General features: G+C 40.1%; 1 gene segment (V, D, J or C); it reads left to right on the top strand.

Moving 5' to 3' along the window:
- The first annotated feature begins 332 nt into the window (after positions 1–332).
- Positions 333–785, top strand: LOC131405313 (T cell receptor alpha variable 8-4-like). The segment is given in 2 exon segments: positions 333–384; positions 487–785. Coding segments are annotated over 2 exon segments (345 nt in total).
- Positions 786–16207: the final 15422 nt, after the last annotated feature.

Below are 16207 nucleotides of genomic sequence, written 5' to 3'. Positions count from 1 at the left end.
TACTTCAGTTTGGCCTCCAGAGGGCGATGTTGCACAAACTAGAATTACAGCTCAAGATCTGCATCATTTCCTCAGCTCCCCCTTCACAGAGCTGCCTGAGGCGTCCAGCTGGAGCTCATGCAGACAGTGACATCTGAAGAGAATTTGGAAGTCAGAAAACACACAGATTTGTCAAGGGAGAAACTTCGAATCGTCTCTGGAACGTGCTTAGGCAAGATTCTAGAGCACCAACCGTAGACATTCTTCCTTGTTCCAAGGGCGCTGTTTCCTCAGCCATATTCCTTCCTGCTCGGGGAAGATCTTCAAAGAGGATCCCACAGCTTCTTCACTGCTCAGCCATGAGCTTGGTTTCCGTGCCAGTGCTGATGCTGCTTTTTGCCTTGAGTGAGTAAATTTTGTTCCATCCTCTTTTTCCCTAGAAGTATGGTACCTTCTCTTAATAGGTAAGTCTGTCCTGGTCTCACTGGCACGGCACTGATGTTTCAGGAGGAACCGGAGCCCAGTCAGTGACTCAGCCTGACGTCCACATCACTGTCTCTGAGGGAGCCCGTCTGGAGCTGAGGTGCAACTATTCATCTTCTGTTCCACCATCTCTCTTCTGGTACGTGCAATATCCCAACCGAGGACTTCAGCTTCTCCTGAAGTACACGTCTGGAAACAGCCTTGTTTCAGGCATCAAAAGTTTTGAGGCTGAATTTAAGAAGAGTGAAACCTCCTTCCACCTGAGGAAACCGTCAGCCCATTGGAGTGACTCGGCCAAGTACTTCTGTGCTCTGAGTGACTGAGACTGCAGGGGGAGCTGAACACAAACTTCTGGTGAACGTGTCGCTTTCAGTGACTCAAGGGATCAGCCTGGGGCATTTCAGTAAGATCTCACGTTCTATAAAGACAAGTAGGGCAGAGGGGACTAAACTGCTTAGCTCTTGTGCTGACATGGTCTTTACTTAATCTTCAGAGTGTCAATATTCATGGGGAAATGACACTTCATGAGAAAAACACGATGTCCCCAACACCCCAGAGACTGGAACTTGCTCAGAGAATCCCTTTAAATAGGAGAGTGGCAGGGACTGTTTTGTGTGGGGATTGCCATGTGACCTGTGACCAGACAGGAGAGTAGTGTCTAGTCTACACTGGTGGTTTTAATCCATTAGGGACACTCTAGGCTTCACTCTGAGAAACTTTTCTTAAGGTCCTAGATAATCCCATCTGTGTGAATACTTGACAAACTGAATGGGGAGATGAAGGTTAACAACAGTTGGAGGAAGGGGCTGAGGAAAATATGGTAAAATGAAATCCCTAAGCATACAGGGAGAATATTTACTGAATGTTCCTGTCGTTTACTCAGCTCTTCCATTTTAACATACCTGAAAAAGAGGGAGCTCAGATCCCCATAGATCTTTCACTGGATCAGGCTGAGGAGGGCCTGGGCTATGATAACATGACAGAGGTGATTACTGGAGTGGAGTTGAGGGTAGAAATCTGCTAGAGCCAAAAGGGGCTGAGGGCTCCAGTAGAAAATGTCTGTATGATCTATTTCCTTTTCTTCTAATTTTTATAACCAAAAATTCTTAAAATGAACTTCTACTCCGACTTAGAAGAAATTACTCCAATACTCTTGATGAAATTTCTTCTCCTATTTCTCCTCTGAGGAAAAAGACAATGAAATGAGGGAAATAAAAAATACAAGTAAAGAGAGGAGAAAAGGGGAGAAGCGCAAGACAAGACTGAGAGGAAAAGGAGAAGCATTCTGCTTGAACTGCAAAATGTAGCCTTTACCTCGTGTTCACAGAGCAGAATCTGCCATGTGGGTGTACAGGATGTAGGGGAAAAGAGTTGGATGAGAGAAGAGAGGAGGTGGGAATGAGATCAAGGTGGACATCCTACGCATGTCTTATTTCCCTTCCTACCAAGCGAAGTCCTATTGTAGACATGTTACGTTCATGTATAAATATAAATCTATATTTTCTAGCTTTACAAAACTAGTCTAATTTATTTTATTTGTATTTACTTTTCTAACAAAGGAGACTAACAAAGTTATATGTACCATGAAACAGTATTTCTTTGTTAGACATTCCATATAAATAAATTCTCAAACTCTCTATCAAACTACATGTCTTGATTCTTGTTTAGAAAGCAGGGTCCCTGAAACTATGATCTTCCAGGACATATTGGCCCACATGACGCCCTGTTTCCCTCTGACATGTCCTCTCACTTTTCTTGTTCTCCATCCAAACCTCCAAACTTTCCTTCCTAAAACAGTTCTCAGAAAAAGACTGGGAATGTTGGATATGTCCCTTTGCTGCTCCCCCACCCCGCCACATCCACACACCCGAGAGACATTACACACTCAGCCTGGGCTGGGCCCTCATGGGTGGAGTTTCCTGTTGGGAAGCGAAATGACAAAACTTAGATGTGTGTGTGATTGGCGCTCAAGATTCTGGTGGAACATGTTGACTGTAAGAACAGAATTTGTCTGGACTCGAGACTTGACACCCTCCAGAACAGGGGTGAAGGCAACCCAGCAAGTGGGCAAGGGGTCATGAGGAGATACTGGGGAGCTCTGCTGGGGCTTCTCTGGGTGCAGGTTTGCTGTGAGTTGGGGCATCCCAGATGGGGGACTGGGGAGTGTTCCACAGCTGACAGTGGGAGAGATGGAGAGGGAGAGCTGACACAGAGCTCCTAGAGAGTCCTACATCCACATGGGTGCTTCTTGGGATATTTTAAAAAAAGATTTAGAAATTTCATCAATGACTCCCCAGTGACATCATTTGTGTTTGTTTTTCTCTTTCCAAGCAGGGATGAGAGGGGTGAATGTGGAGCAGAGTCCTTCAGCCCTGAGCCTCCAGGAGGGAACCAGCTCTACTCTGAGGTGCAATTTTTCTATCACTGTGGGCACTGTGCAGTGGTTCAGACAGAATCCTGGGGGCGGCCTCAGCCATCTGTTTTTCATGACTTCAGGGATGAAGCAGAATGGAAGGTTAAACTCCACAATGAATTCTAAGGAACTGTACAGTACCTTGCACATGACGGCCTCCCAATTGGAAGACTCAGCCACCTACCTTTGTGCAATGAGGCACAGTGCTCCCAGGTTCTCTGCAGCCTGTACCCAAACTGCAGCTGGGCCTGCAGCCACAGCTCTGCCACAGGGAAGACTTGCACAGACTTAGGTTTTCTGCTTCATTTTGTCAGTATTTTAATTCTCTCTGTGATTATAAATATATAATATTAACAGGGAGCTCTCAGAGATTCCAAAAACAATGGCAAGATTCAAATCCATGTTTAAGTAAACAGTGGATGTGTCCAATTCAGGGTCAAAGTTAGAGGCTCAATGAGCAGACGCTAAATATGTTACTATGGGGAGAAACTTACAAATGCTCATGTGCTGCTGGTACAACTTACCTGTTAATATTAACATGTGATGCAGGTTTTAAGGAAGGTGAAAGAGAACACTGTCATACTGGCCATGCTTATATTCATAACTTCTGCTGCCTGGAAGTCCTGAAACACAAATAACAAAGTAGCTAATGTTTAGGGAACACTTATGGGCAATGAGCACTATACAAACCTCTTTATTTTCACTTAATCTCCATGACACCTTATGATGCAGGAAATGTGTTGTCCTCGTTTTTGTTTTTTTTTCCCCCACAAGTGAAAGATGCTTAAAAAGTAAAAAATTAAATGACTTTCAAGGCCAAGTTACTAAATGGGAGACCCAGAATTGGAAGAGGAGTAATCTGACTGGAGAGCCCACATTTCTTAATCCCTCTACTCTTACTACCTTCTCAGAAACTCATAAATCAATTTATTTATATTGACAAATATGCAGAATGTTTTCGGAAAAGTCAATACATAAAGAAACAAATTTTGACAGTTTCTAATTAGTGACTTTTAAGGAAAAGCTAGTTTGAGGTCCGCTGTGAAGTGATGGCTCACCCATTGTCCTCCATTCTACGGAACCACCCGCTGCCCCCCAGCAGGTCTCAGTGACCCAGGCAGCAGAGGTCAGAGGACAAATGAGGCCAGGGTCATCCCATGATTCAACCCCAGACTCAGGCCCTACCAGGCCACTGGGGATCTGCTTTCTTCTCTCTAAGAGAGAAGGAGCCAAATGTATTTCATTTGGAGTTCATTCAAACATATTCACTCAACAAATATTTATTCTGTAGAGCGGTATGATAGACACTGGTGTAGTGGTTGAAGATACTTTATTCCACAATATAGATGTTTCCTGCACATATGGAATTTTTATTCTACTGTGGGGAGATAGAACAAGGAAACAATTGAGCAAATGACTTCAAAATACAAGCAACATTAAGAAAATAAAGCAGGGTGATGTGAAAGAGAATCACAGTGGTCATGGAGCTCTCTGGAGTGGTGACATTTGGACTGAGTCTTGAATGACAAAAAAGTGACAAAAATCCAGTTGCTAAGACCTTGGATAAGGAAGAGTTTTCAAATGCAGCAATGGTCATTAGGCAGAAGCAAGTGTGGTGTGTTAGTGGAAGAAGGCTGATGTTCCCAGAAGGTAGTGAGGAGAGTGGTGGGTGATAATGGCAAAGAGGGAGTCAGGGGTGCAACTAAGAAAAACTATGATAAAGCATCTGAGAATTATATTCTATGAAGAATGAAAACCATTAAAATAAAAAATTTAAATGAATACATTAAATGTACATAAATCTACATGGTTTGTAATGTACATATCTTTCTATTCTAGGAGTGCAATTTTGCATAATCACAGTCTTTAGATACATAAGGTATGCCATATGGATGAGGGATTAGATTAATTTTCTATATTGCAAGGAGATCTATCAGGCAAAATCACACGGAGGGGACTTTTACTTCTGACAATGAGGCAGACTAGGCTTTCCTGGCCGAGAGTAAATTTCTCATGATCAGTTTCCTATGTGTACTACACCACTAACTGGCATTGGCTTTAGGCGTGTCTAGATTTATTCCTGCAGGAATGAATCAGAAACATCCACGAAATTAAAATACATGAGAAGGATTTGGAGAGAGAATTTAAAGGAATGTAAGACTTTCTTACAGGAGGATATCCAAACAATGATTTGAAAAGTAGACAATAAAATCTGGGAAAAAGTTTTTGGGTCTGGAATTTGAGTTGGCAGTGGCCAAGGTAACAGGATGATTTACCGTAATCCTATAGATTATTATTAAATAATCATATTTGATGACAAACCACTCACTTTAACATCAGGAAATGAAAACATTCCTAGAAGAGATGTACATTTGTTTGCATTCAGTCTGTAGCCTGACATTTCCTCAGAGTTTCTACTCATTTATGCTAATACTCTGTAATAAGTGAGCCAGATATGCATAATCTCAGATGATCTGTTCTCCCAGAGGAACAGGATCCAGAGTGCATGTCAGATTTCTCATCACAATCTATAAGCCCTATGGTTGGACCAATATTAACTCATGGAAGACTTTCCCCCTCCTCTTATCCCTTATTCTATAGTTTAGTCACTTTTACTTAAGATACATTCATGTTTTGACTCATGGCATTTTCCATTTCCTGGGAATGAGAAGATCAGGGGCAAGACCAGGTCTGGGGTAGCAGAGCCTGCAATAGTGTGCACCTGACAGATTTTATGTATGTATGTATGTTATTTATTTACTCCAATCTTTGTGCTTAAATGTTGCCTTTAGATTAATTCTCTGGCCAACTAAAAAAGTTACATAGATCAGTTGGCTTTCTAACAATAATAACACAAGTGAGATAGTTTTCAGTGCCAAATGAATATGGTGACAGATAATGCTCTTGAACAGAAATTCTTCCTAACAATATAGATAGTGACACTGAGTGCAACTTTTCACAGACAGAGGAAAGTCATGGGATTGGGAGAAGGTATAGGAATAAGAGAAGAGGGTGTAGTGAAAAGAATAATAAAAAAATCAGTCTTTGTGTTGGACTGCAGATATAATGCTGGTTTTTGCAAATATTGGTGAAATCTTATTTAATTAATATCTGTTTATTGACACACACAGAGTACTTTTGCTGATTGGAAGAGAGGTTTTGAGCTTAGGTGTGAAGGACATGATGTGTGTTCTCTGATTCTCCAGTGGCTGTTATTGTGAATGTGACTACAAATATTATTGGCTTTGAAATGTCTGTTACTTCTAAAATGTTTTTCTTTTCTCCTTCTTCCATGCTGATGAAAGTTTTCTCTTTTGTTTTTTTCTCAGAGGCCATATTTGCAGATTTTATGAATGAACTATGATCATAATAACAACATATTTTCTTTCATATTAGTAATGTATTCTTGAGTTAAATTTAATTATTTTTAATTAAATTTGGTTTAAAATGTAAATTTTATTTTTAAACCTCTATAAATATAAATACATGTCTAAATATACTTTAAATAATACAAAACAGTATACAATAATTTTCTCAGGTATTTGGACAAACATGGTAGATTAATAATACACATTTATCTCTGCATCCCTCTGAAACTCTGTTAAAAACATAGTAAAGAAATTTAAAAGGGCATAAACTTGCAAACATAAAGAGAACAGGAAAGGAGATCACAGCAGACAGTGATGTCAACAAAATTTTAGAGGGTGAGATGTATATGGAGAAATGAAAGCTTGTATGACAGACCAGATACAGAATAAATCTAGGCCTGGTGAGAGAAGCCAACAAGAAGCATCACGATGTGTGTTGCAGCCTCGTGGAAAGTTTAGGAAAAAGAAGCACCACTTATCTTTGAATAATTGAGGAAGATGACGCTCTGTGTATGTGTATGTTGATGGTATCGGCAGGGGGCGGGGTTAAAATAGGAGGACCAAGTGAGAAAATTTACAAGTAACCATCTTCTCCCAAACCCTGTATAACAAGCAATGATCACTTTCTAAGTCAAGCAGATAATTGGAAGTTAGTACTTGACGAATTGTTAAAATTAATAAAAAGTGATAAACCATCAGAAATGTTTATCCATGTTTTCCTCTATTCTGCTCACCAAAAAAGAAGGGAAGGAGAAAATGACACATTTTCATAAGATTTTGTCCAACCACCCCAAGTGTAAGTATTTCTGCCTCCTCTGGGATGACGGCTTTTAGTTCTTGCTCCTCTGAGGGACGTACTCTTTGACTCTATTATAGTTATGTATATTTTTGTCTTCCTCAGTAGACTGTAAACTAGTGTGTTATCCTCTTTTATATATTCTTAAGACCTGGTAAATTTCCCCATTTATACTAAAACTTCAATAAATGTTTGTGGATTTGTTTTGGACTAAGGTAAATAAATCAAACAAATAGCACAAGATGAGATTTACCAAATTATTTAGAGGTATTAACTTCCATAAAACAATATTTTATAGGTAGGAATTGGTTCATTTTTAATTCCCTGTTCAATCTAGGCGGTTACTTTGTTTTCTCACCATCTGCATTTTCTTCATCAGGAAACATGGAGTGACTGTTACTGGGGTTGTGTGACTGCTGTTAGTTGGTCTGAAGCAGTCCTTGTTGATGGTTTCAGTCCACTAGGGGGCACTCTAGTCTTTACAAGAAAGGATGACTTTTCTGATGGTCCCAGAGGGTTGAATGGGTGAGAGGAAACCAGAGATGGTGTGAGCCAGTCAAATTATAGACAGCAAAGGTGGGGAAGGGAGGGGTAGTATTTGTGTAAAGTTCATTTCATGTTTTCAGTTCTGCCATTCTATCCAAAGCTCAAAAAGGTAGAGCCCATAACTCTACAAATCCACTGTAGGATGATTCTCTGAGCAGAGGCACTGGAATAGGAATATAACTGGGCATTGTGAGCATGGAAGCTCAACAGAAAACATTTCCATTACCCGTTTTCAATTCTTTTTTAATTTTTATGACTAAAATTCCCCAAATCCACAGACCTAGAGATATTTCACTCCCACTGTTATCCTACCTTTTCATATATTCTCTTGAGAGTAGAAGGAACAAGAATAACGAGGAAAGTAGAAGAGAAGATGAAAAAGTAAGAAACATAAGTACAAGGAAGAAAGGAAAAGCACAATATTCATTTGACCAGCAATGTGTGGTCTGATCAGAATGAGCTGTGTGGGTCTGGACAGGAGAAGGAGAGAGGCGGAAATTAAGTCAGAGTGGGCATTATATACACACATATTTTTTTAACCCACTGAACTCTTGTTGAATTAATTTTCTATGCAGATGATGATCATATATCTTGGGTTTTCAAACTCTCCTGATTTCAAGAAAATGTACTTACTTCTTTGATACACAGTGCATGCTATCAGGGAGCTTTCCTTTATAAAAGAGAATTCTTAAATTCTCTGTCACTCTATGCAATTTGGGAAATATAGTCACTCTTCCTATGACTCTTCAAGACTCTACCTAACCCAGTTCAGACACTGACTCTTCAGACGTATGACCCCCCCCTTCTTCACACACTAACCCACAAACTTCTCTTACATGAAATGTTTTAAGAAAAAAGCACCTTATAACTTCATATTTTGGAAATATTGCCCCTACTTTTCTGCACTGTTCATGCCCACAATTTTGCAGAGATCACTGTGCAGTCTCACTAGCACACTGTGGGTGGAGTTTCCTGCTAAGTGAATGACAGAGTTCAGATGTGATTGGTGCTCAGTGAGTCTGATGGAACATACTGACTGTAAGAACAAAATTTGTCTGGACCCAAGACTTGACACCCTCCAGACTAGGGGCGAAGGTGCCTCAGCAACTGGGCAAGGGGTGATGAAGAGACACTGGGGAGTTCTGCTGGGGCTTCTGTGGGTCCAGGTTTGCTGTGAGTTGGGGCCATCCCAGATGGGGGACTGGGGAGTGTTCCACAGCTGACAGTGGGAGGGAGGAAAGGGAGAGCTGACACAGAGCTCCTAGAGGGTCCTACATCCTCATGGGTGTTTCTTGGGATATTTTAGAGGTTTACAAATTGCATCAATGACTCCCCGGTGATATCATTTGTGTTTATTTTTCTCTTTCCAAGCAGGGATGCAAGGGATGAATGTGGAGCAGAGTCCTTCAGCCCTGAGCCTCCAGGAGGGAACCAGCTCTACTCTGAGGTGCAATTTTTCCACCTCCATGAGGAATGTGCAGTGGTTCCGACAGAATCCTGGGGCCGGCCTCTTCAGTCTGTTTTTCATAGCTTCAGGAACAAAGCAGAATGGAAGATTAAATGCCACAGTGAATTCTAAGGAGCTTTATAGTACCCTGCACATCACAGCCTCCCAATTGGAAGACTCAACCACCTACTTCTGTGCAGTGGAGGCACAGTGCTCCCAGGTGCTCTGCAGTCTGTACCCAAACTGCAGCTGGGCCTGCAGCCCCACCCCTTCCATGGGGCGGACATGTTGTCCCCACAGTCTTTGGGTTTTCAGATTCATGTTCCAGCACTTTTTTTCCCTCCTAAATTTATACCCTTCAAGACTGTCATTTCACTTAGTTTTTGTATCATTTTTTCCTCAGAAATCCCTTTCAGGATAAAAGCTCTACTATGGAACCATTGGAGCAACTGATAAAAATGCCAATATCCAATGCTCTGTTAAAACAGATGTCCTGGCAGTTAGCATATAAATTACATGTCAATTACTCTGATGGAAAAAGCTTAAAAAATACATGGCAGTCAACAAATATAAAAGAGATGGCTCAGGTTTTCAGTCTACTGCAAATGGTTCTACTTTCAAGGAAAAGGGAAGAGGGCACATGAAATGTTTTTTTAAATGTTTGTTGTTGGTGCCACGGAGTTGATTCTGACTCCTAGCAACCCCGTATGCAGCAGAGTGGAGCCCTGCTGGGTCTTTTTGCTCCATCCTCTCCCTGTCTGGCGCTGTGTCAGACAATGCTCTGCTGCTGTTCACAGGGTTTTCATGGCCAAGTTTTTTGGAAGTGGATGGCCACATCCTTTTTCATAGTTTATCTTAGTTTGGTAGCTCTGCTGAAACCTGTCCACCATGGGTGACCCTGCTGGTATTTGAAATACCAGTGGCATAGCTTTGAGCATCACAGTAACATGTAGCTACCACAGTAGAACAACTGACAGATAGGTGGTGGTGTTCCCTGATCAGAAACTAACTTGGACCATGGTGGTGAGGGTGCCAAATCTTAACCACTGGACCACTAGGGCTGACCTTACTGTTTGTAATGAGCCTTTTTTCACTCCTGGAAATAATAAATATAGCAAAAGTAATTGTGTTTAGTGTTAGGCACTCTATGTAGCTTATTACATATGTTATCTATTCGAATAGTGACTATACCCTGTAAATAAGTACTTTTCCCCTTTTTATGGAAGAATTAAAGCAAGGATTGTAGAGTATAAGTGACTAGCTTGAGCTCCCATTATCACCAAATTAGTGAAGCCCGGATGACATGAGAGCTTGTACTCTGAGCCACCTGATGTAGAAGACTCTTCAGGATGACAAAATCCAAATGGCTTCTATTGATCAATTTGTACCATGTGTTTAAATACATCACTGACAAAAATATCAATTTAAGTCATTTCTAAGTAGCACTTTAAGGAAGGAGGAGCTAATAGAAATTTTCATTCTGTTTCATTAAAATACTTTTCCACGCATTTTGAATGACTCTCTTACGCATGATTTTGTAACATCATTCATGGTCTGGGAAAAGGAGCTAAAAACTTTCAGGGCTACCGCAAAAGAAAGCCCTATGTGTTGTAGCCACAGGCCAAGACTTCTGACAACCAAGCCCAAGATTTAAACCTGCATATGGAACAATTATAACATAGATTGAATTCCAACCTGCACTGTCTTTTATATTACTATAGGGCATTGATAGGAAAGAGTGGAACCCTGAAAATTAAGATGAAGACAAATGGGCAGACTCCAGTGAAGCTGGGAGCAGGGCCAGCTTCCTGGGCATGTGACCTGTGCAGTTGCAGAAGGAGCCCTGCCCTTGGTTTAATGCCTTGCTATCGCTGTCTTGAAATTCTTAATAACTTTATCTCTATACTTGTGTTTTGTAAGTGAAGTCCCATAAGAAGGCGTAACATGGGCATGAGCAGAGGAGATATCTGGGGCAGCAGGACACAGGACAGGAACACATGCAGGCCCAGGCTCATGGTCACAGCAGGCAGCGTGTGAGCTGAGCAGTGCAAGATCACTTGTTGCATCTGTGCATGCTTGATGCTATCTGGGTCTCTGACACGCAGCAAAAGGGTGCAGTAAACTTTGTCGGTAAATTATTACACAATGAAAGTGTATACATGGACATTGCAATAAAATATCTTGGGGAGTTATTAGAATTCTTCAAAGAGTTTAGAAACTCTGGTTTTAAAAATTGCTGTAAGATTGCAAAGCAAATATCTGCAGGCTTAGAAAGAGAAATTAAATGTAAATACAGTAGCTTCTCTAGAAAGAACATTATTTTCATATAAATTTCAATGAAGAATTAATTATTAACAGGTAAGATTGTTGAAAAATAATTTTCCTTATTATTGAATATGCAGCGATAGCTTGCACACAAAAGCATTTTGAATTATATACAAATCAAGAAGCTACTTTCAGTTTCTTATACGACTTCGATAATTTACAGAGTATGTCAGAGGAAACATTAAAATGCTGCTGTACAAATACACATTTAAAATTAAATTTGCCAATTCTGAGTTAACACTACACACCTATTAGAGTGGCCAAAATCTGGAACACTGAGAACACCAAATGCTGGCGAAGATGTGAAGCAACAGGAAGTCTTATTCTTTGCTAAGGGGGATGCAAAATGGTACAGTCACTTTGGAAGACAGTCTGACAGATTCTTACAAGTAAACATACTCTTACTGTGCGAGCCAGCAATCGTGCTCCCTGCTGTTTACCCACAGGAGTTGAAAACTTATGTCCACACAAAAACCTGCACATGGATGTTTATAGCAGCTTTATTCACAATCGCCAAAATTTGGAAGCAACCAAGATGCCCTTCAATAGGTGAATGGATAAATAAATGGTAGTACATCCTAACAACGAAATATTATTCAGCATTAAAAGGATATGAGCTATCAAGACATTAAAAGACAGGGAGGAAGCTTAAACCCATATTACTAAGTGAAAGATGCCAATATGAAAAGGCTACTGTGTGTATGATTTCAATTATATGACATTCTGGAAAGGGCAAAATTACGGAGAAAGTAAAAAGACCAGGAGTTGAGGGGAGTGGAAAGGATGACTAGGTGGAACACAGAGGATTTTGAGGGCAGTGAAACTACTCTGCATGGTACCGTAATGATGAGTACATGTCATTATATATTGTGTAAACCCATAGAATGCACACCACCAAGAGTGAATCATAATCTATGGACTTTGGGTGATTATGGTGTGTCAATGTAGGTTCCTCAATTATAAGAAATGTAGCACTTTTGTGGGGAAGTCGATAATGAGAGAGGCTATGCATGTGTAGGGGTAGGAGGTATATTGGAAATCTCTGTACCTTATTATTAATTTTGCTGTGAACCAAAAATGAGTGGAAAAATTCTTTAAAAAAATTAAATTCAAACTTACATTAAACTGATTTGTATGAAGAGTTAAAGTATCTTAGAAAAATGGTTCCACTAGAAACATTATCTAATGACACTTTTTCCCTGCTTTTTGAATAAGGGATCACAAATTTTCATTTTGCAGTGGATCTCACAAATTATATAGCCAGTCATGGATGAGAATCTTGAACCCTCGAGCTAACCTGCAGGGAGGAAACCGGAATCTGGAAAGCAATCAGGCTGTTTGAGAAAATACTTCTTGCTTTACATAGGAGGAAGCTCATCCACCTCCTTCAGGTTCTACATGTTACTGAGTTCTTTATCGTACAAGAAAGATATGATATGTTACAGATATAAATATAAGAAATAAATCTCCAGAAAGAAGCATCCTATTTACCCGTGATGCAGCCACAGGGTCCACCCCCATTGCACTGCCTGTGATCATCTTTACACTCAGTGAATAAAATCCCATTTTATTTCATTTTACTGTGGATTTAACCTCTCCTTAATCCATCATTGACCCCACAGGATAAATGAAAACCTAGATAGGAAATCACGCCAAGAACTCTGTCTCTGCTTCTGAAGAACCCCAGCATTGGTTAGTGGCAACCTCAGACCCCTAGATTGCACGTAGATGTAGAAATTGTCTTGGACTTCCATAATGCAGGCAATTTCTCCCCATTCTCACAACACTCCACCTAGCACACAACCAGTCCTCAATAAACGTTTGCTTTGTTAAAAAGTATAAAATAACTTTAGAGCTAGAAGTGCCCTTAGAAATCCTTTAGTCCAACTTCATTTTACAAAGACAGAAACTATACACAAAATGACAGTGTGAAACTATCAGATAAAAGATGAGCTGGATTTCCTCACTTCCTCTTTAGCATTCTTTCCTCTGCTTCCTTCCTGTAGGACCGTATTGCTGAGTACAGAGAAACTGTCTTAAGTTAGCCTAGCCATTTGATCTCTGCAATTTAGGTCTGGGAAAGCAATGGTCCATTTAGTTTGAACATCGGAATGGAGAATTTGAATTTGTGTAAATGTTTGACACTTTGGGCAGGAAAGGAGACTCAGGCAGAGTCTGTTATTCTACCAGCAAACCAGTCCATCACTCACTGGCTTCTGAAGGAATAAGCCAAAGTTGATGGTGCCATTTTAACACCCAGAGGAATTTCTAAGGACTCTTGGAAAAATAGAAAGATATAGGGGCTGGCCCCGTGGCGTAGTGCTTAAGTGCACGTGCTCCAGATCCCGGGTGCGCACCAACGCACCGCTTGTCAGGCCATGCTGTGGCAGCGTCCCATATAAAATGGGGGAAGATAGGCACAGATGTTAGCCCAGGGCCAGTCTTCCTCAAAATGAGGAGGATTGGCGTGGATGTTAGCTCAGCACTGATCTTCCTCACACACACACAAAAAGATATAGTCATCATCCCAGGGGGATGTCCCTTGAAGGCAGGATATGAGTATAATGAGCATAACTTACATATTGCCAGCAAAAATGATAATTGGAATCAAAAGACTCATGCATCTGGTAGTCCATGAAGATGCTAGATAAAGGTTTTCTAGATCATCCCTCTGAGAATGTGTCAAGTGATATTCCATGAAACAGTCGTGGAGCTGGGAATTTTGTCCAGAGGATGACTATACCTGTGCTATAGTTAATATATGGAACACTGTTCTTCATATGAATTGTCATATTCTGACCGTTACATTCAGTTCCAGATGCCATACCTCAAAAGGGCAAATACCGATGTAAAGTACGTTTCCAAAAAGAGGGAAATATACACAAAGAAGAGTTTGAGAATTCTTAGCCTATGAGGAATGTGTGAGAGAATGGAAGATCCTTAAAATTGAGAAGTTTTACACATGTAAAAACACACATGTTATATATACATGTATATTTATGTATTGTGTTGATATTCTTCACCATAGTTGTCCTTAAATTTTTAAGGTCTGAGATGTGGAAGAGGGACTAAATTTATTCTCAGTAATTTCAGAGGAGCAGTGAGTAGAAATCACCAGAAAGGGGCTTTCAATTCTGGAAATGAGGTAGTCTTAGTTTCCCAGGGACCATTTCTCACAATCAGTTCTTCAGGGTCAGTTACTATTTGTACTACCTGCCTAGTAGAAAAAGGCAATGTGTAGGCCTCCCTAGGTTCATTTTCACTGATTTACTCAGAAAATTCCGATAAATTAAAGTGGATGGGAAAAAGTTTTTGGCAGAGAGAGAGAATTCTGGAAATTTACAGGACTGGAGGACATTACCAAAGTCTTGGGGAAAAAACACTGTAGTAGAGTTTGGGAGAAAAATGGTAGAGTATGGAATCTGAGCCAGCAATGGCCAATGCAGCAGGAATTTATGTCAGGAGAGTTGGCTTGTATGTTAGGGGAAATTCCACATGAGGAGATGAGTCAGTCATTGCATTTAGGATAGGTCGTCCATTTTTAAAAACTATTTTTCTTTTTTGCCCTATGTTTTTTGGGATATCATTGATATATAACATTGTGTAAGATTAAGATGTGTGATGTAATAATTTGATGCCTGTACATATTGCAAAATGTTTACCACGAATGGTTAATTAATGTATCCTTCACCTCACATTATTATCATTTGTTGTTGTTGTTATGGTGAGAACATTTAAGATCTACTCTCTTAGCAACTTTCAAGTATCAAATACCGTATTGTTAGCTATAGTCACTATGATAAGAGTATGGAATTTGAGCCAACAGTGGCCAGAGAAGCAGGAATGCATGACAGGAGAGTTCGATAATACTTCAGAAGAAATTGCGCTAAGGATATGAGTCAGTAACTGCATTCAAGGAGATGTCATTCATTTTGGCATGAGAATATGAAATCACTTCAGAATGAACTTACATGTGGTTATATTTTCTGAATCTGAGGCCTGATGTTTTCTCAGAATTTCTACTCTTTCTTTGAATACTTTACAGAATGTAAGAATATAGCACCGGAATAGATTTTTTAAAGTGTGTCAGATTTCTCATTTCAAGTTAACCCAATCGATAGGTGAAACTATTTCCTATGGTTGAAATATTAAAAACTTATGGAAGTTATCCCCCTGTTCCCTTACCATCGAGATTTGATCCTTTATCTCTCATCACAATCGTCTTTACTGAAGGAAGAACTCAGATTTTGACTGTTAGTGCTGTCAGTTCTCTGGGAATAGCAAAGTTGTGGGCAAGATCAGCTTAGAGGAGCAGAGTCTGAGATAGAAGGCATTTGCAATATCAAATGATATTCTCTCCCTTATTCTGATCTTTGGCTTACACATTCCTTTTAGAAAGAGTTTTTCTCCATAACAGACAAATGAGGATGGTAGATTTGGGTGAAAAGGAAGGTTATATTTTCTTTGTTTAAGAGAGTGAATCACGGTGCTTTCCTGATTTCAAACATGTAAACTCAGTCCACTGCTCAATAAACACTAACAGCATCTACTTCCTTCCGACTTATTAACAATGACTCAGTAGTGTGCAGAGATGTAAATTTTGATCTCTACATTCCTACTGTACATTTAATCTCTGATCTAAGACCTAATTTGTGTGACCTGTTGCTGCCTTTATGCATCTGAGTCCTTCACAGGCACAGGGTAAACAAAGAACATTTAATCAGTGAGTTCAGTAGTTAGAGATGTGACCATAAGATGATAGTGCACCTCTGCTGATGCAGAATATGTGGAGGGTTCATGTTAGTGAATTCTGAATGAATAGGTTTCTGGCAGAAGTTGAGTCTTTTTGT

This window comes from Diceros bicornis, chromosome 5 (genome assembly GCF_020826845.1).
Source record: "Diceros bicornis minor isolate mBicDic1 chromosome 5, mDicBic1.mat.cur, whole genome shotgun sequence".
In the NCBI taxonomy this organism is placed as follows: domain Eukaryota; kingdom Metazoa; phylum Chordata; class Mammalia; order Perissodactyla; family Rhinocerotidae; genus Diceros; species Diceros bicornis.
This window is presented reverse-complemented; position numbering and strand designations above follow the sequence as displayed.